The 21,659-nt window shown below is 39.1% G+C and overlaps 1 protein-coding gene across 16 annotated transcripts in view; it reads left to right on the top strand.

Annotated features, from left to right (window-relative positions):
* kcnma1a (potassium large conductance calcium-activated channel, subfamily M, alpha member 1a) overlaps positions 1-21,659 on the top strand; it is a gene marked incomplete at its 3' end in the record, with an annotated part of 181,367 nt that overhangs the window by 136,328 nt on the left and 23,380 nt on the right. For 5 of the 16 annotated variants that reach the window (XM_084392357.1, XM_084392354.1, XM_084392358.1 and 2 more), the window contains 4 exons: positions 67-135; positions 5,359-5,445; positions 5,580-5,656; positions 20,830-20,923. In XM_084392357.1, coding sequence (XP_084248483.1) covers positions 67-135; positions 5,359-5,445; positions 5,580-5,656; positions 20,830-20,923 — 327 coding nt within the window. Of the gene's footprint in view, positions 1-66; positions 136-5,358; positions 5,446-5,579; positions 5,657-10,562; positions 10,737-15,505; positions 15,539-20,829; positions 20,924-21,659 lie in introns of all 16 variants that reach the window. The other 11 variants (XM_084392364.1, XM_084392362.1, XM_084392367.1 and 8 more) reach the window with 3 other exon arrangements.

Here is a 21,659-nt window from a genome sequence, read left to right on the forward strand (position 1 = left end):
AATTTAATGAAACTTATGAATTTAAATAGCTGCTTCTGGACACTAAATGTCTGTTCTCTTTTTCAGGCTGTGCTATGTGAAGCTCAAGTTGCTGTTGATTGCTATTGAGTACAAGTCAGAGCAAAGGGAAAGCAGGTTTGTCCCCTTTTGGTCTTCAACTCCACCATGCAAAAAACACGGACCAAAGAGGGGCAAAGCAGTTGTGTCCCTCATTGGTCCTACATTACAGTTCCTATTTAACTTGCTAGAAATTATGTTGCAAGAAAAGGCTGGCAGGTTTTCATCATTAAATCTCTCTGATCTAATCTGGTTTCAAATTTAAATCGCTCTCATTGAGACAGCAGCATGTTACGTTCTGTCACTGGAGGAAGTTCGCCTCAGCTTGACTGACTGTCTGTAAGAGTCACTGTGAAGCCAAAGAGCCATGACATCTGCTCAGACTCACTGTGCTGTATTGATGAGGGTTTACTCTCAGAGTAAAGAGCCTTCTATCAATAGCACTTCTGTGGCATTCTGTTAAGTGACCCATTGGAACTAATAACATGAAGTACTCAGTAACTTCGACTTTGCCAAACCCCACCACCCCTTCCTACATCCACAACCTGTGTTCCAATGTTTCTGTACACTGTAACTCTTACTAATACATTTTATGTACACAGTAAGTACTAATGAGTGTGGTTTAGAATACAAGATGGCCTGAAAACACACACACAGCCCAAATACTAAGAAGAAGATCTGGTACTGTTTGTTCTCTAATAACTCGCATTCAGTTTTTTTTTTTTTTGGTGGTATATGGGCGGTATGATAATATATTATGGGACACTAGAAATGTGTCTGTAAACATTCTGCTTTTCCATTTATTCCACTGTAGATGGATATACTGTATTGGCTAGGCTAGACTTCACGTTATTTACATTAACATGGAGGATTGCATGGAGGAATGATAAATGAAGTGTATAGAAGAAGTATAGGATGTGTATGGAAGAAATTTAAATTATTTTTGTTATGAAAGTATTTATTAAATGGTATTTGTTTGGCAAAACTCAGTTTACACAGTTGCAACATTTCAAGGTGCTTTTATTATGGAACTCAACTGATGTGCGGTCACAGGTATGTGGCTTAATATTGTCCATCTATTTTATAACAGCTTTAAAAGCGGGTAATCCAATCTGAATTTATAGTCGTAACTATCCATTTTATATTAGTTTTATAATTTCTATGATGTTACACTCATTCAATGAATAAGTTGAATTTAGTTTTTCCAATTAGTTTAAAGTTAAAAAGACAAAATAATCAAAATAGATGAATTGTATGTCTTTTGTAAAGTAATTCTCTTTATTATCCTAAAGTAGGTACTGTATAGACATATAAACAAATGTTTTTCCTTTGAATTTCCAGCAGGAAAAACAATATTTTAATTTACTGTTACCATATAATAAAACGACTCGCACTATGATATAAGAGTTTGCTCATACCGCCCACCATTACAGTAGTTACAGTATGAACTAGTTTTTTTTCTCGTCGTTTAATTCGCCTACTGAAATTCTTAAACAGAACCTTATTTTTTCCCCGATATCACATAAAAGTGCCACTCATGTCCAGTATTATCCGTGCCAACACACAAAATAAATAAATAATTTGTCATTCTGTGTGTTGCAGTTCATATTATTTGATCACTTTCTAATGGATGGCTATTAAACTTTGGTTCATAACTTTGCCATACCACACATAATGACAAAACCTTTAGAGGGCACAGCATTATCCTTTAGCGTAACTCTCAATTTGGTGTTCTAGGCTGGTCTAAACTTAGAAGAGCACTTTGGGATTTAGACCATATTGTTCCCTTTGTAGAACAGATGAGTTAACCAATGCGAAGTGTTTTTATTTTTATTTTTTAATTATGGTGAAAGTGACTGTTTTGCCCTCTACTTTAGAGTCCTGATCTTACTGTGCAGATACAGATGACTGACACCTCGCCTCCTTTTTTCCCAGTCTATGTTTGATTTATAATGTTTTCTTGTTGTTTGCAGAAGCAGAAAGCGGTATGCCCTCTTCATTATCTCACCCCTCTACACTTTAGATCAACTGTGGGAGAAAATCTTAAGGATATTGTACCTCCTCCCTCTCAAAAATGGCCAAAATTTCTCGTTATCTCTTATATTGTGATTCTCTTTGTGCTTAATGCACTAACTTCTTTGCAGGCAGAGAGAGTAGTTGCTATTGTTCGATTCACTTGTTTCTTTGTCTGTGCTGTTCACATATCAACACAACGTTTATCCACTCCATGTTCGTGCATCATTGGTTTTTGTTCTAGACTTCCTCTCCTTTCCATTCCTTTTTTTCCCTGTTTGATTACTTTTCAGTTTTCATCAGCTGCAAATCATTTCTGTCTGTGTCTTTTTCAGCGTTGTGCTCTCCATGCCAACAGTACTTCATGTTTTTCTCACTTATTTCGTAATGCACAGAGAAAATTGCCCTAATCGGAAAACAACTTGTACTCAGTGCATTATATATCAGAAAATAGTGTTTTTTCATTAAGAACTGATGTGTCTCAATATGGCAAGTTTTACTTCACGCAGTTTTAAACGCTAAACACTGACTGGTTATTAAAAGCCACACTATTCATGGCACCATATTTGCCTTTTCTGTCATTACCACTCTAACACTGTATTGCGTTTGTGTGTATTTGTGTGTCGGAGTGAGTGCGATTTTGTATTTGGATGTGCGTATGATATGTTGATTCTGTCGAGTGCGTGTGACTGAATTGTCGGTCTGTTTGTCAAAGTTTGTCTGGAACTGACTTTCATCATGTCCCCAAATGCCTGTGTGTCTATGAGTAGATGTTTATGAAGTGAGGTCACTTCCTGTCAGTTTGGTGTTCTATACAACAATCCAACTGCACAGAAGTTACTGCAACAGTTTGCATCTACGTGTCGCTGTGCGATGGCTGCACCTGCTCTCTTTTAGATGTGCTTGGTTGTGATGCCTTGGTAACCGCATGCCCGTATTCTGTCACGTGATGTGTGATGCTTGCTTTGTTTCCCATAATATGAGGTTTGATATGAGCGGAAGCCTCCATTTCCATGCAATCAGTCTGTGATCGACCCATTGCATAAGGCTTCTGTCTGATTTAGTGTCAAATGTTGTGAAAATCTCAAATTTGGGGAGCAATGTATGTGAATATGTCAGTGAATGAGTCCATTTGTATTCATCTTCTGAACAGCATGTCAAATATGCTGCTTCTCGCTAAGGGGGCTATTTAATCAGATATAAAGCTCAGTGATAAATAACCCAGCACAATCATTTCAAGCAATACAGTGAGCTTTGACATTTTCATTAACTGACCAGCCAACATCCGCTTTATAATGGATTAAATCCCCCTCTTTCGGCCTTCATTTGCAATGAAGTGGTTATTTGACGAGCCCTGAGGAAAGGATTTTGATAGACTACATGTATCAAACAGTAAATAAGTATATGGATTTTGGAGAGCCAGTGATGCTGGCCACCTTTTTGAATCTATGGAATAATGGGATGTCTGTCATGCACCTTTCCCTTTCGTCTGGGCTCTCTGGCCTTGACTCTCTAGTCAGGCTGGGCAGTTGTCAAGTGTTGCAGCCACCACTTAATTAATTGATAATTCCTAACAACTGGCAACCATTGATGGCTGTGTTGTGTCATCCTGTCTCTGTCTAATTAATGGGGAATGATACAGTGGTTCAGTAGTGGCTCTGTCTACACTGTTGAACTTCTACAGTTACAAACCAGACTCTCCCAAATATATGGCAGAAGCTGACATTGAATTCATAATCAGCAAAATTTCCTCGCCCACCAAGCTTAGGTTTGGCAGTGACTAGTAATTTTTCACAATAGCCTGGGAATGTACAACCGCTGGGAGCCAAACCTAGAGGCAGAGGCTGCCTTAACCAAACAAATCCTGTTATTTACTTAATTTGATCCAGAAGGCTTTGTCATTTTGACAATAAAAAGAACAATTTAAACCTATGAATTCTCATTTTACAGTTGCCATCTTTACATGTTTTGAATTGATTATTTTTTAACCATTTGAACGTTGAATACATTTTTAAAGAAATTAAATGTATCAATTTATAAAAAAAAATTATTCAGTTTCTGTGTCTGTTTATCATATTATAATAATTTCTGAAGAATCACATGAGACTGGAGTAATGGCTGCAGATAAGACATAACAGGAATACATTTTATTTTTAGCAAATTAAAATATAAAATAGTTATTTTAAATTGCAGTAATATTTCACAGTAATTTGAACCTTCAAATTTTTTACAAATCTAATTATCTTAAAATATGTCAGTGCCATTGTTTTGTCTCAAGAAGCACACCAGAGTACTATTTTTTTTTCTAAGGCACATTTATAAAAGCCTGGTTTAATCTAAGCCCTTTGAAACCAGGCCTATATGTGTTACATGGTTTACTGAAGGTCATCTATTCCCAGTTAAAACAAACTGCAATTTTAATAATGATAATAAATACTATAGCAAGATGATATTACATACAGCATGTCTGCTGTATATAAAAGTTGGTAAAAAATGTGAAAAATGTTTTTTTTTTAAACATGACGGTAAAAAATATTCAGTGATAGAAACTTTACAGTCCATTTGAGTGACAGATAGTGATAATTGGTAGTGCAGCCTCTGCCTCAGTGCTTTTTTTCTTTTATGATTTGGCCACACAACAACAACAAAAGTAAAAATAATAACCATGAGCTGAAGCTTCAAATGATATGATATCAGAATGTCTTTAACATAATTTCCGAATTAGCCTGTCCTGTTTGAAAACAGCATGGCATGTATTGGCTTAGTTGCGCTGTTACCGCAGATTCAGAGACCCAGGATGCATCCTGAACTCTTGGTGGGCTGGTCATTCTCTTGCTTTCCACTGAACTAAAGCAGGAATTCAATAGCACTGCTGTGTGACGATAGACCTCACACTATGTGTTTCTGAAGGCCCATCAACCAGAACGCCTAGATTGTTACAAGTGAACACCCCAATTTTAATTCTTTCTTTTGTCTCATCACCCAGACAATTAAATCTAAGACCATCTTGAGAAAAGAATTAAAATGGGCAAGTCATGCTGTTGTGTGCTGTACTGTATTTGTGTGAAGCCAAGTGGCCTAAGCAGTATTTCTTGAATAGGTCCCTTTCCCTGCAGCTTTTTTGACAAAAGTTCAATTCCAGTATCAAAATTTGAGGCAGTATATTTCTCATCAGTTTCTCAACGAGGTCCAAAAACATGTGTACCATTCCTCTTGATTAGAGTGTTTGCATGTGCAAGATTGATTTTCTTCATGGTAATGAGAATGACCCTCTTTCTGACTGAACAGTATTCTCATCAACCCCGGAAATCACGTTAAGATGCAAGAGGGGACATTGGGATTCTTTATCGCCAGTGACGCCAAAGAGGTGAAAAGGTAAATATGTCCCCAATCCATCAGAATTACATGCACTCTTGTGTTTGATTTGTGATTTTTAATACAAATGAAAACTGAAATTTGAAGGACACCCTTTGAAGCAAAATGTTCAATTCTTTACTGTCTCTCTATAGAGCATTTTTCTACTGCAAAGCATGTCATGATGACATCACAGATCCCAAAAGGATTAAAAAGTGTGGCTGCAAGAGAAGTAAGTACACCCGACCATCCCTCCCTTCTGTCGTGTCCAGTCTGATCGGAAAGTGTCCACCAACTCTTTTTCACTTTGTAGGGAACTGCTACGTTGTGTAAAATGTCAGATATTGTTGGGGTTTTTTTTTTGTGTGTATTTTAGTTTTTTTTGAGCTTTCATTACGTATTATAAATAAAATTATAGGCTCATGTCAGTTTCACTCTTAAAAGAATAATAATAAAAAAACACTTGCAAGGCAGCAAAAGAATAGTATTCAAAAAGTTCAGATTTTAGGTTTTGGTTCTGCTCTTCCGCTCACATACTATTCAATTCACAAAAACTAAATAAAAAAAAAATGGGTTAAAATTTTTGTAACTATAGTGCTTACATTTGAAAAGAGCCACTCAGCCTTCTGCCCTTTTTCAACTTTTTGAATGTGATGGCTACCCTTCTCTCATTTAGGGTAGTAAAGTTTAAATCAGATGTGCGCTTCAGTATTTTTCACAAAAATATTTTCAGAATTGATAATAATTAGAAATGTTTGTTGAGAAATTAATCAGCATATTGGAATTTCTGAAGGATCATGTGACACTGAAAACTGGAGTAATGGCTGACATTTCAGCTTTGCATCACAGGAATAAATAGCATTTTAAAATATATTAAAACTGTAATAATATATTTCACAATATTTCTACGTTTACAGTGATTTTATTAAATGAGTAAAGCCGTGTTGAGCATAAGAGACTCCTTTCAAAACATTACAAATCTTTGAACGATTGTATATATGCAAAGAAAATCACATATTTCGAAAGTGTGAAAAAATGTATGTCACATGACTACAACTATATACAAAACACATTGCTGCCTTGCAATCACTAAAAAGAAAAATGCAAAAAATATTATAGCGATGACCTGTAGAAACTAGTGCCTTCATCAAAAACAGACTACCTTCAAATTAGAGACCTAGAAAAAGAGGGAGAAAGATGACAAGGTGAAAGAGAGAGAGTCTTGAGAAAAGCCAGTCATCAGTATGCTAATGGTGAAGAGAGATACAGATGTAGAGAGGGAATGACATGATTAGCAGGGCTGAAGAGAGAGGCTGTCAGCTCACGGTGGCATCAGTGGGAGAGAGGCAGAGGTAATGACACCAGTCAGGTGGAAAAACAAAAGGCAAGAGCAGCTTGGCCCACCCTCGCCAGACACACCGAAAACACACATCTTGGCCCAGGATCATTTTACCAATCATATCCACCCAGTTTACCCAGAACGCCCAGCGCAACTGCCGTTTGGAAGCGCCACTGTCATGTCCCACTGCTTCAGCCTGGCAAAAACACTTTCTGACAGGAAGTCACTGAAGTAGAAGAGAGATTAATAGCTCAGAGTGTAGTCCACTGTCAGAGCAGCTCCTGGAGACATTCACATCATTTGATAGAACTGCATTTCCTTAAACACCCTCTTAATTATATATAGATGTGGCAGCACCTAAATGTTTGTTGTCATTTGCTAATGTTGGCTTGGTAGAATGAAGCAATGTTAATGTTACATAGAGCATACATTAACATTAATATTAGAATGATGTATTGTTATTACATGACCTATATAAGCATTTGTCCAAACCAGTTAACCACAAGATGAATAATTCAGCTTCATTCCCAGTGACCTTTCACGGTGCACTTTTAAACTGCCGCCTTTAACCGCAGATCCTTGTTTATTTATTGTTTGTTTACATTAATATAATTATTTAAAACTAAATATGATGTTTCAGATGATAAACAGTGTTTGGTTGCACATGCAATTTTTCCGATTTTTGTTTGTTTTTGAAAGTCTCTGATGCTCAACAAGGCTGCATTAATTTGATAAAAAATACAGTACAAACCAGTAATATTGTCAGATATTATTACAATTTAAAATAACAGTTTTCTACTGTAATGTTTTTTATTTATTTATAAAATGTATGCTTCTTTGCTAAATAAAAGTATTATTACATTATTATATAAATTACTGACCCCAAACCCTTGCAACAACAGTGACATTTTGAGCTAAATTTTTTTTATTACTTTATTCTCTTTTGTTGTCATCCCAATCATGTTTTTGATGATATGCACTCTCCCAAAACTAAATTTCATCAGAGAAGAGGCCAATAACCTCACAGTAAGGGAGATGAGGTTTCCATTGCTGTAATGGAAGTTTGTGTTCTTTTATTTCACCCTCTTTATGATCATTGACATACTTTTTGATGTATTTCCTTCCTTGCTGCCTTGGAATACCGCCTCTTTATTTAAACCTCTCACTGATAGTGACATATTGTGAGTAAAAACGGGTTTCCTGTGGCCCAGAGTACAGTCTGACTGTCTCACTCTGATAATAGTTCTATATATATATCTATATATGTTGCATGTATCAGTCTAGCTGCTGCATCCTTCCTACACCTCTCATCTCTCCACTGTCCTCAGCCCAAAACAGTAATACAGCAGAATTTACTGGCCTGAAAATGACCTGTCCTAACCCCTACAAAGCAGTCTCTAATAAGATAGAAGAATAAGTTCTTGACCAATAACAGTTCCTCCCAAAGATTTACTCACAGTACCATTCTGAAATCGGTGATTCATTTCAGAGGTTGTTTGACTCTCCCGAAAACTCAACGAAACCTGTCATGACAATCTAAAAAGTCAAACAAGCCGATTGATTTTGCTACTATTAGTCATGGACCTCACCAGTGCCAAGGGGGGGCGGTTGAGTCCACTTGAATCCGTCCCCTCGCTGTCAAAGACAATTTCACATGCTGCTGTATTTTCAGAGAGCAGAAAGAGTTCTGTGGGAAGTTCTTCAAATTCTTAGACTTAACGAGCATCGTCTCCAAAACACAATCAAAACAATCTGGTCTCCCTCTTGCCTACAGCCTCCCCTTTGTCTCCACCATCCGGCCCCTGCCCAGCTTCTATACACGACACAAGAACCATCGGTCGAATTGAAATATTCTGAATTTCAATTCTTTTCAGTAGTTGGGTCTACTACTTTTTTACTCACTGCCCTCACTGATAGGTGCATCTCTCGACATTAGGCTCACGGAGGTGTTGATCTAGCTGCTGTACACAATGCTGACCACTAGATGCCACTGTAGTTCTACAAATGAGAACGGAACAGAATGGGAACACTGAGGTCCTCATGAACCTATTTAGCAAGATTGCTATCAGCCAATGTGCACTGTAGGGTCTTCTCACTTGTCACCTAGGTTTCTTTATGTAGGTCTTCCCAAGGAGCCAGGGTGTTGTTCGCGTTATATCGGTACGGATGGAGGTGTGTTTGTTTTAAGTATTTTAAGAACGTAAGGCTTCACTGTATCTAATATAACTCTTGATTTAAGCATTTTTTGGTAAGTATAAGCTCAAAGTTGGCTATAATGTGCATATATGACCACATTATAAATCCTTCAGATATATTCTTTTCCATTAGTATTTTAACACATGACGTAGCCTGCTTTGAATTATAGGACGCTGTAGGGCGAGGAAAGACGATAGGGGTGCTGAGAGCATTCTTGCTAAATCGGGTTGTTCTGTTAAAGAGGCTTCAGTAATTAGGCTCTCTGTGTAGTCGTGTTCAGTCACTCACATCATCATGTTGTCTTGTGTCTCTTCCGCCCTCCATGTCTCACTGACTAACATAACCACATACTATGTGCTCCGATGAATGTGAACCCTCAAACTCTGAAGCGATAGATTTCAGCATGAAATGAAGTAGAAACCCCGCTGCTGCATGTTTCCACATTGCCTTAATCTGTTTCAGCCCCGTAAACAGTCGACCGGGCTGCCGTTTCAAGAGATACGACCGCGGTCGCCTCCCACTGCATGCCTGTTCTCCTTAATTTCAGCCATTCTGCATGGTTCTATTAGAATAACAGTCCCTGAGGTTATGGCTTTAAAGGCCAAGTCATTTACCGTATTATCTCTCCAGCATACAACTGAAATTGGCCTCTTAATTCAGGCTCATAACCTCAGATGGAAGTCAAAAGCAGGCTTTTCCCTGTGGATTGTTTGCTCTTTTGAGGGTGCCAGACTTGATTACGGTCCGTTAGCGAGGTGGCACCGGGAGAATGTGTACCAGGGACTGTTTTTAGTCCGATTCACAGCAATCATGCTGCTATAGTCTCTCACCACAGCTCCTTTGAGAACCAAAAAATAAATACAAATTGCATACACACATACATACTGTCCACGTAATGTATGTTTGAATAAAATGCGCAATGCATGCGAATGCATTTTCTAATCAGGGAATGAAGAAGTAGCCTATCGGCATGTTCACCATATAAATCTCCCACTGATCCCTAATTGAGTCCAGTGATGAACGTAGTTTGACGAACAGAATAGAGCTCCCACGATAGAGCCTGTAGCACGTTGTGATGCCGATAACCTGCTGCTGCATGATGGGATACAGGTACGTGATCCTCTCCTTTAGATACAGAGGATGTTATCCAAAGAGGTTTCGCTGCTGAACACATTCACCCATTCCTCTCTGCCTGAATGTTCCTTGCCCCAACCTCTGATCATATTGTCATATCTGACCTTTTAACCTTTTATGACATGATCAGCCTTAGGGCACGGCTTGACCCCAATGAGACGACTGCTTCCTGCCTAAACAAGCCCTCTATTAGATGTTTTCAAAGTCCAATTTGGTATTAACCTTCAAATTTGGATCGAACTTCACGTGTGCAGTGGGAACATAATCGGATGCTTATCCGAAGCGTACTTCAAGCGGGAGTGCAGTGGTCCATTTGCGGGTCAAACCTGTCAGAGCTTGCTGCTAAGGCATTGCACTTTTTGTTCCTGTTTGAAAAAGTTACCTTCAGACTTCCCTGGTTGAAAAACTCTTTTGATCCTTGCCATTAACCTGCTGCTTTCCTCTCCTCTCATCCAACACATGACTGTAGCCAAGATGTCCGTCTACAAGCGAATGAAACTGGCATGTTGTTTTGATTGCGGGCGCTCTGAGCGCGACTGCTCGTGCATGACAGGCAGTGTACATAGTAACATGGACAGTCTTCAGAGGGCCTTCCCACTTTCTTCTGTCTCTGTTCATGATTGCTCAACCAGTTTACGTGCCTGTAAGTTCGATCGACAAACCACATGCCGTTCGATGTCCGTGACCTGTGAGCGTGTGAGTGTGCGTGTCTGTGCCGTGTTTCATATGCTGTGTTTTACGTCTGTTTCGTTCCTCCATTATTTCCGTATCTGTGGCTTATTGGATGGTACACTAGTACATATTCTTTTTCGTTTGGTGAATTGGTGGTAGTTGAAGTGACGTGGCTTCTCTGTGTTAGTGCTGCAGTAGGTGCAGTAGGACTGTGTTGGCGCATGCTGTGTTAGTGGAGCACTTGTGCGGTGCTGGTGACATTTTGCAGTCACTGTTTTGGTGTTTACACTTTTACATGGCAGGTGTACATGTATCTGTTAAATGAACTGTATGATGTGCTTTTAATCGAATCCATGGGCTAATTGTGTACATTGACACTGATGATGTTCTGATAATATTTTCATGTTCATGTGATGTTTTTTTTTTTTTTTTGAAGACCCTTCTTCAGGTTAGGAAACATGCAAACAAATGAATAACTGTTTTTTCCCCACAGGTTCAAACACTGGGTACCCAAAATATTTTGGTCTTTGAATTTTGAATGTGTTCAGTTATCACATGCCGTCTTTTCCTATTTGAAATATTAGAAACAAGCAAATGTAACTCAAATGTTCATCTCACTGGTCAAGATCCCTTTTGGTTATATTTATAATTTAGCAAAATTGGAAGGATATCAGTAAATGAAAAACAGTCAGAACTACAGTATATATGTCTGTTATTTATTAAAATCATCTTTAATTCACATGCCAAACACTAGATTGTGATTGAAAGGGATCTTAAGTGAGATTCTTCTGTTCATAAAGAGTAAGTATAAACTGGCAATGTCTTTTCTGCTATTCTTGGACAATCATGTTTTACAACCGCAAGCCATTAATGCCTCCACCATTTCCACTGGCTGAAATAAAACCTCTTCCTTTAGTAAAGTCCACATTTAGGTGCAATTGAAAAAACACGTCAAACTCTCCCCCTTTCCACAGGATCTGATCCTCCTCGATGATTTTCTCTTAGCCAGCAATCAGGGGAGAAAAAGTCAATGTGCTTTATTTAATGCCTTGTATACCACAGTGGGACTGTCAGGCTCAATGGGAAAGTTAAAAAGAGATCTCCTGACAGGAACTCAATTGAGATGGCGGTGACTCAGGCGATTGGATGAGGTCAGATGACTGACGCAGTTAGTTGTGTAAAGGACAGCGCTGAACAGGGGTCTTCTCATTAAGCCTTAGCAGATGTGAAATACTAAAGCGTCTGTCAATTAGGAATGGCAGCGGTGCGACCTACTATAAAAGCAGGGGTCAGTTCAGGCGATCGCATTTCCTCTACAACTGCCTTCCGACTGTTCGCCACATCAGCTTAGATTAGCATCAAACCCTATGATGAAGTTGACTTTGTGTCTTGTGTTTTGGTCTGTGGTGATATCCCTGGATACCAGTTACTGGTCATTACATAGTTGCTGATCTCTTCATGTAGCGTCATCCTTCATTGGTTTCATTGCTGCCGTTTTCTTTCTGAATTGAGTGCGTTTTCGACAAGGCTGACAGCTAATGCCAGCTGCGGCTTTGTTTGACTCACTCCCATCGGTTCTGCCTCAGATCTAGCATTACATCTCTATGATGAGGAATTCACAGAGTTCCTCCATCTGACTTTGATTTTGCTCAATCAGTAATGATTTTCTGATGAAATTCTTTGAGCACATCGTTATTTACCTTGGTCTGAAAATGTCTTGTTATATACATATATATTTCTATATATTTTATTTTAATTTACATTTGTTTTGATTGCACGTTTCACACTGTAAGCCACAGTGGCTTCCTCTGTGACAACATTTCTGTTTTGCACCAGTTTTCCTAAAGATTATGATTTTGTTCTTTAAAGCATGTGGGGCAGAAGTGCTACCTTATTTGTTATATATTTTTTTTCTACATTTCTTCATAAATTACATTCACAACTTGAATGGAAACATAAATACTGGCACTCACCACTTGTGTTCAGAAAGCATAAATATCACCACATCCCTGCTCTAAGCATGATATGGTGGTTTTATACCTGCACATTATAGTAGCTCAGCTATTACTGAAATAAATACTACTCCCCTGGATGCAGTAATTTTGCTGAATGCATGAAACACGTGACAGTAAATGCACTCTGTTTTACAGAAGTGATGTTCCCTGGTGGGCGCTTTCTCAAACAGCCCTCATGCACTTTTTGTTCTGATTCTTTGCATGCATCACTCAGGATGGTAATGCTCCTTTCTTCCAAAGCCAGACAAAGAATTATTAGTATGAAAATGAGATGTGTGAAAAGCCGACACTGTCACTCTTTTGGCTGCAGTCAATGCCCAGAGAGTCTTTGACAAGGAGTAGGGAGCAATGTAACACTCATCATAGCTCTAGTGCACTGCACACTATTAAGAAGAGTTTTTTTTTTTTTTTTTTATCTCTGCAAGTGCAGGCTTTAGGGAGCAAATATACTGTACGAGTGAGTTAGCTGCCTCCGCTCTAAGTTACAATGACAATAACAGTCCCTCCGCTCCACCTGCCGAGACTTATCCCCTCATTACACGAGCTTTAAAGACTCTCAAGGTGCTCAGCATTGCAAAGGGTATTAATTCCTGTTTTGAACTTATGAGCCTTCACAAGGAAGTTTCCAGCAGGGCAATCTTAGACATGCCTGTTTTGTAAACAACAATCGCCTGGCAAGGCTGGCATACTGAGAGGGAAGGGAGAGAGGTCACTGCTTTTTTTGAGTCTTCGGGGCATTTTTTTTCTCTCCTTTTTCCCTCTTGTCCTGCCTGCTCTGGATGGTTATGGAGTTTGCAGAGGATGTGCCGAGCATGGCTGGGTGGGGCGGTACGGCGCAGCCCAGAGAGTGGATCTTGTCCGCTCCTTGCAGGGTGGAACTCAGCACCGTCGGCTCTTATGCAGCCTGACATGAAAATTATGTTTGCATTTTCATTTCCCCAGCTCAGCTGGTGTGTCATTAAACTCAACCTGACAGTTCCTTACCACCAGGCAGGAGCAGGGCCGGTCATCCCCTCCGCCGTGTAGGACAGATGCTAGCCAAAGAGTCGGCCGACTCTTCCTGCGCCCGCAGATCGCAAGCGACATATGCCAGGACCGGCGCGGGGCCCCTGCTTGAGCGCTTGTGTCACCGCCCCGCCCTGGGCCTGCGATGTGACCTTTATGGCATCAGATACAGTACTTGTAACTAAAGATGAGACTTTGCAATGATGGGGGCTGCAGTATAGAACATCCTACATGCCTCTGAACACATCCCTCATTATGATTGTCTGCAAGATAAACTGAAACTCCAAGTTTTATATGCAACATAGACATAGCTTAAAGTCAACATGAAATCAAAATTGACACAATTTGATACATTTTTAATTTTTTTTAATGATTTATCACTTTTTATTCCAAAGACAAAAATAGTTTGGCCTCATAATGTTTCATCAAAATGGCCTGATCTTCCTCTGAAATGTATTTCAAAAACCAAAATATAAAAGTTAGGGGAGTAACGCTATGCATTTTGCTGCCTTCTCCTGCATCGTCGTTACCATGCAACGGGTAAACAGCTGCTGCTTGATGATGCAAAAATATAATGTGAACACTATCCAGTGGGGGGGAGGGGAAGCAATCAAGCTCTGGTTCGGACCAGGCAATCAAACACAGTGTGAAAACATGCTTAGGCTTCACAGGCTATTGCATAATGTTAACCAATACCATAATAGCTACTTTTTAAGAACCCAATCAAGTCCCACACACATTTAATATATATATATTTAATTAAGTAGGCTAAATAATTGTAAATATTTATTAAAATATTAGTTTATTATTGAAATATTTTGATATTAATTAAAAAATATTATTAAAATACTACAATAGTTCATTTAAAAATGTAATATTAAAAATATTGTAATATTAAATATGAAATTATATTAATATCACAAATATTGGTTACAATTTTTTCACTTAGAAATACAAAACATTGCGGAAAGAAAATGGCAAATCATGCATTCAAAACATCAGTTAATATTCACTTTAATAGCTTAAAGGTTGTTTGCTTTGTCTCAAATTTGTTGCATACAGTATCTTGATTCTCCCAGAATGCTATGCCTACAGTTAGGCGTTCATCTGCAGTTGACAAGATAGTAATTACTGATCAAAAATGATCAGCTGGCAGCATTTAATTTTTACGGAAGCAATTATGTGATGGGAGACATCTGTAATTTGTTGTTTAACTATTTGGTAAAGCCTCAAGATTGCTAACATCTGTTTGATCGGTTTCACTGGTTTTCATCAAATTGAGTGTCAAGGATAAAATGATGACTTATCAAAGCATTCTCTTTTCCCCAGCCAAATTCCAAATACCATAATGATCCTTGTGAGGTTGTTCGGATTTGGGCAGTATGTTCGTCATCGGTCTTGGGACGAGAATCCATCATTTGACTCTTAAAATGGATCCGTGATGTGGAAACACTGAACAGGCAGCTTGATTTTCATCGCTTCGTTTAAGTCCGGTCCCTTCACTAATCACCTCTTTTATTTTTTTTTGTTTCTTTAATCATCTCCTGCTTATATGATTATCTTCATCATCCTTTTTTTGCTTCTAACTGCTGTTAACTTGACTTTTCTTCCTCTCTGTCCTTGTGTAAGTGTGATGTACTGTCTTTCTGCTGTCTATCTCACACTCATTCTCTCTCTTTTCCTTTTTGTATCCACACTTTGGTCTCTGCGTTCCCCTCAGCCAAATATAAGTTTAACGGATATGTCAGATCACGTAAGTGTACTTCTCTGTTTTCCTCATTCCCCCATTCGTTCGTGCAACCTGCCTGCTTTGGCTCTTTGCTTTTGATTTTACCCCAACTAGCATTACAGCACAAAAGCTGCCATCCTCAGCTCTCTGTAGATTACTGGGGATTGATGGGAAGGGGGGCCGTGATGACAGTTTCTCAGCACTGGGTTCTGGTCAAATGCATCAGAGGGGCTGCTCGACTTTAAAACATGTGCATGAGAAAGGTCAGGTGCTGAATAGAGGCATCCATATGAAATCCAGATGTTGCATAAAGAGCTCCGTGTCCTTGCGAGGGATGATTGAAGAGCTAGAAATGCTATGATGTATTGCACGCATGTGTGGAGTCTTAGATACGTTTCTGTGTTGTGACGCCATCAACAGCAGATGGCGCTACAACTCCAGGGAAATGGGATCACAGCCACAGGCTGGGGTTCGGTTCACATGCAGCTAAATTTGCTTTAGGTAAATCAGACGCCAAACTAATGCTGAGAGAGGTTTAGCTTTATTGCTATTAAGTTTCATTTCACATGTAACCGTTTCGATGTGTTTTAATGTTATATGTAATCGTTTCATTATGTAATTGCATAGTTAATAGGCTGAAGTGAGTGTTTATTGTTTAAATGTTTTGTGTTATATTTCTGCATCTGAAGGACAAAAAATTATTTTAATAGCAAGCAAAGAAAAATAATAATTAGGAGAATTTAGGTGAAGTAAAATGATTGCAAGTGTATATATAGCGAATTTATTTATTTAGAGACACCATCAAATCATATAAAGTTTCAAAATGGTTTTTCTCACAGATGTGCTTTTTATAATTTAACAATGGCCTTGATAAGAATGCACAATTGTGGCTCGTCACAGGATTTGCATTTCATAAAGGGACAGTTGCCGTCTGGATTACTGTAAATCCACAGTGAAAGTGCCACAGCGGATGTTCTCTGTATAATGCTACTCGTGTTTGACAGGGGCCAGATGAATCCAGGAGTTATCTGTGGCGGCCTTTAAATCTATGCGGCAGCTGACGGCAGAAATAACCATCTATTTATTGCTCTGAGCAAGGTTTGGGGAGCGGGCGGAAACTGCTTTTCCACTTACACCAGATATTGGTTAACCTCTTGCCTTTTATGTAGATAGCATTAGGCTGGAGTCTTATGGCTCGGGTGGCAGGCGGTGAGCTTGATAACTCCCTGTGTGGAACACTTCAGGTCCCTTATACACACTGCATACTCCCGTCTGTCAGACAGCAGATTGTTTGTTATTTTGGTCCTTTTCGCAGCTTAATCTAAGACATTTTCGTGTGTTGTATGTAGTATTGATTTTCACACATTTTAGATATGTTGTTTTAACACTGCTTTGCCGTATATTGAGGCAGATTGTAAAGAGAGTGCCGTGTTCCCTTGTGCAAGCACATCTCCTACCTGCACTGTGACCTGATTCATTCTGACGGTTATCAGGAATAATATGTTCATGCTTTGTTCTGTCTTGTCGCAGAGCAGGCAGGGAAGAAAGTGCTTCTAATTAATTAATGTTTATTAGCAATGGAAAAGCAAATGTCATATTGAACATTTCACCTAAAGCGCTTGGCAAGTGGTTAAGTAGTGTTTTATAAAACTTGAGGGGTCATCGTCAATTATTCAAAAATACGGTGGTTACCTTTATGGCACACAGATTTGTGGATCTGTCTGTAAATGGTAATCGAAAGGGTGAAATAAATGGCTCAACAATGAAAATCATGTCAACTTGTATTTTCATACTTAAATATTTATTTGATTCTCATGCAGTTCAGTGATAAATTATGAATGCTGCAGTGTTTTAATCATAATATATTTAGTTTAGAAGCACTAATGGCATGTGCTTTTAGACGACTTGTATAGCAATTTTAAATCTTATTTAAAACTATTTTACATTTTGTTATTATTATTTAACAAGGCACTTTATTTAAAGTTGATAGCAGTATGTTTGCAATACATTTTTGTGGGACCCCTGCAGAGCCTCTGACTGTCTGTTAATAAGTCTCTTAAAATAATAAATCATTTGATTAGATAAATATTAGATAATCAACTTTTCTTGCGACAAGTTTAATGTCATGTGGTTCGACTCCCCAGAAACGTAATGATATTTTTGCATTAATATTTCATTGATTTAAAAAAATGGTCCTGAAAAGTATATTTAAAATTATTATTTTTTAAATGATTCAGATTGTCACACTGAAGGTGTAAATATGTTGTTACATTTTGTTTGATGCTTACACCACATGACATTTTTACATCGAGTCATTACATTATAAAAAAAATGAAACAAATTTTTTCCAAATCCATATTAAACTAACATGAATACAAAGAATCTAACTCTAAGATCTGTCAAATAAAAAAAAAATTCCTTTCTTTTTCGTGGAACCTGTTAATGGTATTATGTCACTGACCGAAATCACAGTCATCTCTCATTGTTTTGTCTTCCACTGTTTGACAGTAAAGGAGGAAGTTAGAGCGACTTGTCAAAACCGCTCGATCGAACTGGCCAACAGCATGGCTGTTCCCAACACTCTTCCCAGTGTGCTGCCGGTTGTGGGGTGCTCCACGACTGCCGTCCCTCTTGTTAATAACCGGAAAGGAAGTCTGCTCCCTCCGGCACCGCCCTCACAGTCACGCCTCAGCCTGGCTGGACTGAACCGGGCCCGCAGCCTGCCCGGAAAATACCGCTACCGCCCCAGCACCTTGTCCTCCACGCTCGTCCCCACGCACTGTAGGTTGTGCTTTAGGACGCATTAGTCAGTGCTGCCGCAAACAACCCCTTCCTCCTGCATGGGTCCCTGCAGTCACTGCCGCGTGCATGTAGAGCAGCTAGTGGCTAATGTATCCCCTGTCCCAGCACTAAATGTGTGGGTGTGTGTGTGTAATGTGTGTAACCACAACTGCCATCAATGGGAGTATAGAAGTACCAGAATAGCTAGTTTACCCATCATATACCGTGGGATACAAGACCACTAATTAAAATGTTTTTTTTTTTCTTTCTTTGTTTTCTTCCAGTGCGTTTGTTTCTGTTCTATTTTCTTTTTTCTTTCTCGTTTCTTTTTTCAAAGTCTGGGTTTATTTCCAGGTTTAAAATAGATTATCAGTGTGATCTCAGACTTTTAGACCTCATTGTAAACTCGTTGTCATAGACACCCCAAGTTGTACAAACAAAGTCTTCAGGACTGTAGTGTTTCTTATTTCTCTTGTATCTCTGTTGTGCGTTAAAGCTTGCATCAGCCAGTTGTCTTTCTGAAGCAGAGGAGACAGATGTCTAGCTCAATCGTTCTGATCGGCGACACAAAAAAGCGAGGGCTATAGGTGCCCGTGGTATGGAACAGCAATCACACTTTGGTGGGCTGATCCTATTTTGATTGAGGTTGTAAAAGTGCCGTAATGTAATTTGGAACAAGCAGAGACTTGCTGAAATGGCTGTGTTGCAGGTGGAGTTATTTCATTGTTAAGCCTCTTACTGAAGGGCACCACTGTAGCTCGTAAATCTCCGCCGCCTAATTTGGAGGAGCAAGGGCAGGAGAGAGCGGTCCGGCCCAGCCAGGCCACTCGCTCAACAACCATAGTAAAGAACAAAGGGCCACTGCACCGCTGTCTTATCAGTAGTGATATTTTTAAAGTTGATTACCGTCTCACATTGCTCCCTCCGCAGTGTAATTTCAAATGTCAAGCACTGGCATTTGGTGAAGACACAGACAGCGTCTTTTTGTTTAATTTGTCTTTTTTCATTAGAACAATTAGATGACAAAGGGAAATCAGAGATATACAAGTATATGTGTTTGCAGTATTTGTCTCTAATATTTTGCCGTGCTGCTGATGGATTTCTAACAGTGCCACACTATACTGTAGCAAGTTTGCAGTGTTTTGGAGTTTGGGTTTCGATTACTAGTTTGTCTCTAATACAAATCAGACCAAAATGTTGTGGTCAGTACCTGGTATCATACTCAAATACTCATTGCTATGCAGAAAAAAACCCTGAATAATACAGTATAATATAAATTATAGTAGTGCAGCATAAGAAATATTAATTAATTTACACAAAAAAAACAACAAAAAAACATTATGTACTGTGGTATACATGGAAATTGGTACATGCAAAATTCCAGGGCTGAAAACATTTATTAGTTTTTATTGCATCATATTGAATAATTTCTCCCCTACTTAAAGGAACAGTTCACCCAAAAAAAGTTTTGTCTCTTTTTCTGTTGAACACAAAAGGAGAAATTTAGAAAAATGTCCATGCTTTTGTTTCATGCAGTGACAATTCAAAGTGACCACAACTGTAAAATAAAATTAAAATACAATTTTATTTAACATGTTTAATTTTACTCTAACACTCACAAATCTCATTTGTGCTCATGTTCAATTCAGATATGGTAAACGTTTTGATGCGTGGGCCAGAATTTTACGCCATTGTCGTATAAAAAAGAGGACCAAGGACATTTTTCATAATTTCTCCTGGAAGAATAAAAGTCATATAGATTTGGAAAATGAAGGTGAATGAATGATGACATTTTCATGGTTAGGGTGAACTATTCCTTTAAGTTAAGCTATAGTTTTCAAATATTTCAGATTAGTATATTCATATCATCTCCGAAAGTTTAAGGAGCTCAACCTTCAGACAGCTTCAAAGCTCACACATGATGTGTTTATAAGGCAGAGAGCTTGTGACATTCACAGTTCCCTCAGTAATGTCCTCTTGGAGAGGCGTTTCCGAATGAGAAGGCTCAGTTCAGGGTGCTTGTTCAGCGCTGAGAGTGCTTGTGGTACGGGGGACAGACTCACAGCGGAGCCATCACTCACGGCTCTCTGAGTGATGAGGATTGATTTTGCCATGTAGTCACCCATTAAAAAACACACACCAAATTACTCTTCTTTTTCTTTTTTCTTCCCCTCTGTCATTGTTCAAGCTCATGCCCTCCAAACAATGACAGAGAGGTAAAAGAGAGTTTGATCATTTCGATACAGATGGAAATAGATCCGCGCAACTCTTTGAAAAGCAGAACTCATGAGAATTCATGGAAAACAGGGTGTAAAACTTAATGGTTGTCCTTCAGGTCTGTACTTGCTATCTTTAAGTGTACTTTTGTCCATACTAACACTCTTATCTTTCTATTTTTGGAGGTCTTCTCAGATTTGAGTGTTTTTTGCAATGATTGATTGAGTGTTGGCTTTTGTGTTCTTTAGTATGTCATCTCCAGCACACTTTACAATCCCAGCTGTCCACAGTCTGACACTCTTTGCATGTGTTTGCAGTCGAAGATGAGCATCCGTCAACACTGTCACCCAAAAAGAAGCAACGCAACGGAGGCATGCGAAATTCACCCAACTGCTCACCCAAAATGACGAGGTAAGACATTGATTTCAAGACGCTCCCTCCACCCTTCAAAAGGAAAGAGAGGCAGAGACAGGACGGATGGTGCTGGGATGGTGGGAGAAGGAAAAAGAAAGTGTGGAGGGAGAGAAAGAGAGAGAGAGGGGGGGAGGGGAGAGCAGGCCTTTCAGGCCGAGGCGTTTGAGCTGTCAGCCTGTCAGCGGTTAATGATAGAGCTGAAATATTTCTGTCATGAAAGCAGCTATGAAAAGCTGTTTGAAAAATACTCTTGCTTTAAAGTCTCAGCTGTCATCTCCCCCCAGTCCCGTCCACATGTAGTTCTTAAACAGCGGTGGCACTAATGACGGTGTCAACCAATCAGAGACGCCAGCATGGTTACTTAGCCTCGGGGCTCTTCATCTATTGTGGGAACCCCTGTGAGGAGTGTTTTTCGTACTTAAGGCCATATGTGAAATGTATCATCGCAATCAAAAATGAATTCAAATATTACCTTCCTTTTATCCTGTCCGCTGGAATTATAATGCTGTTAATTGATTTTGACTGATAAAAGGACTTGCTTTCCGCCCATGTGGCCAGAAGACGTTTATGCAGAGGTTGTAAAAAATGCAGACAGAGACAATGCCCTCCGTTGCACATCATCATGTGAGAAAGTGTTGCTGAAGGTCTGGAGGAAGGGGCAACTTTCTGCAAAGTGATAGCCGACATGCTTGATATTATTTGTTTTCGCATTTCGTAAAATCAGTTAGTCACA

This window comes from Rutilus rutilus (assembly GCF_951802725.1).
Source record: "Rutilus rutilus genome assembly, chromosome: 20".
NCBI lineage: Eukaryota > Metazoa > Chordata > Actinopteri > Cypriniformes > Leuciscidae > Rutilus > Rutilus rutilus.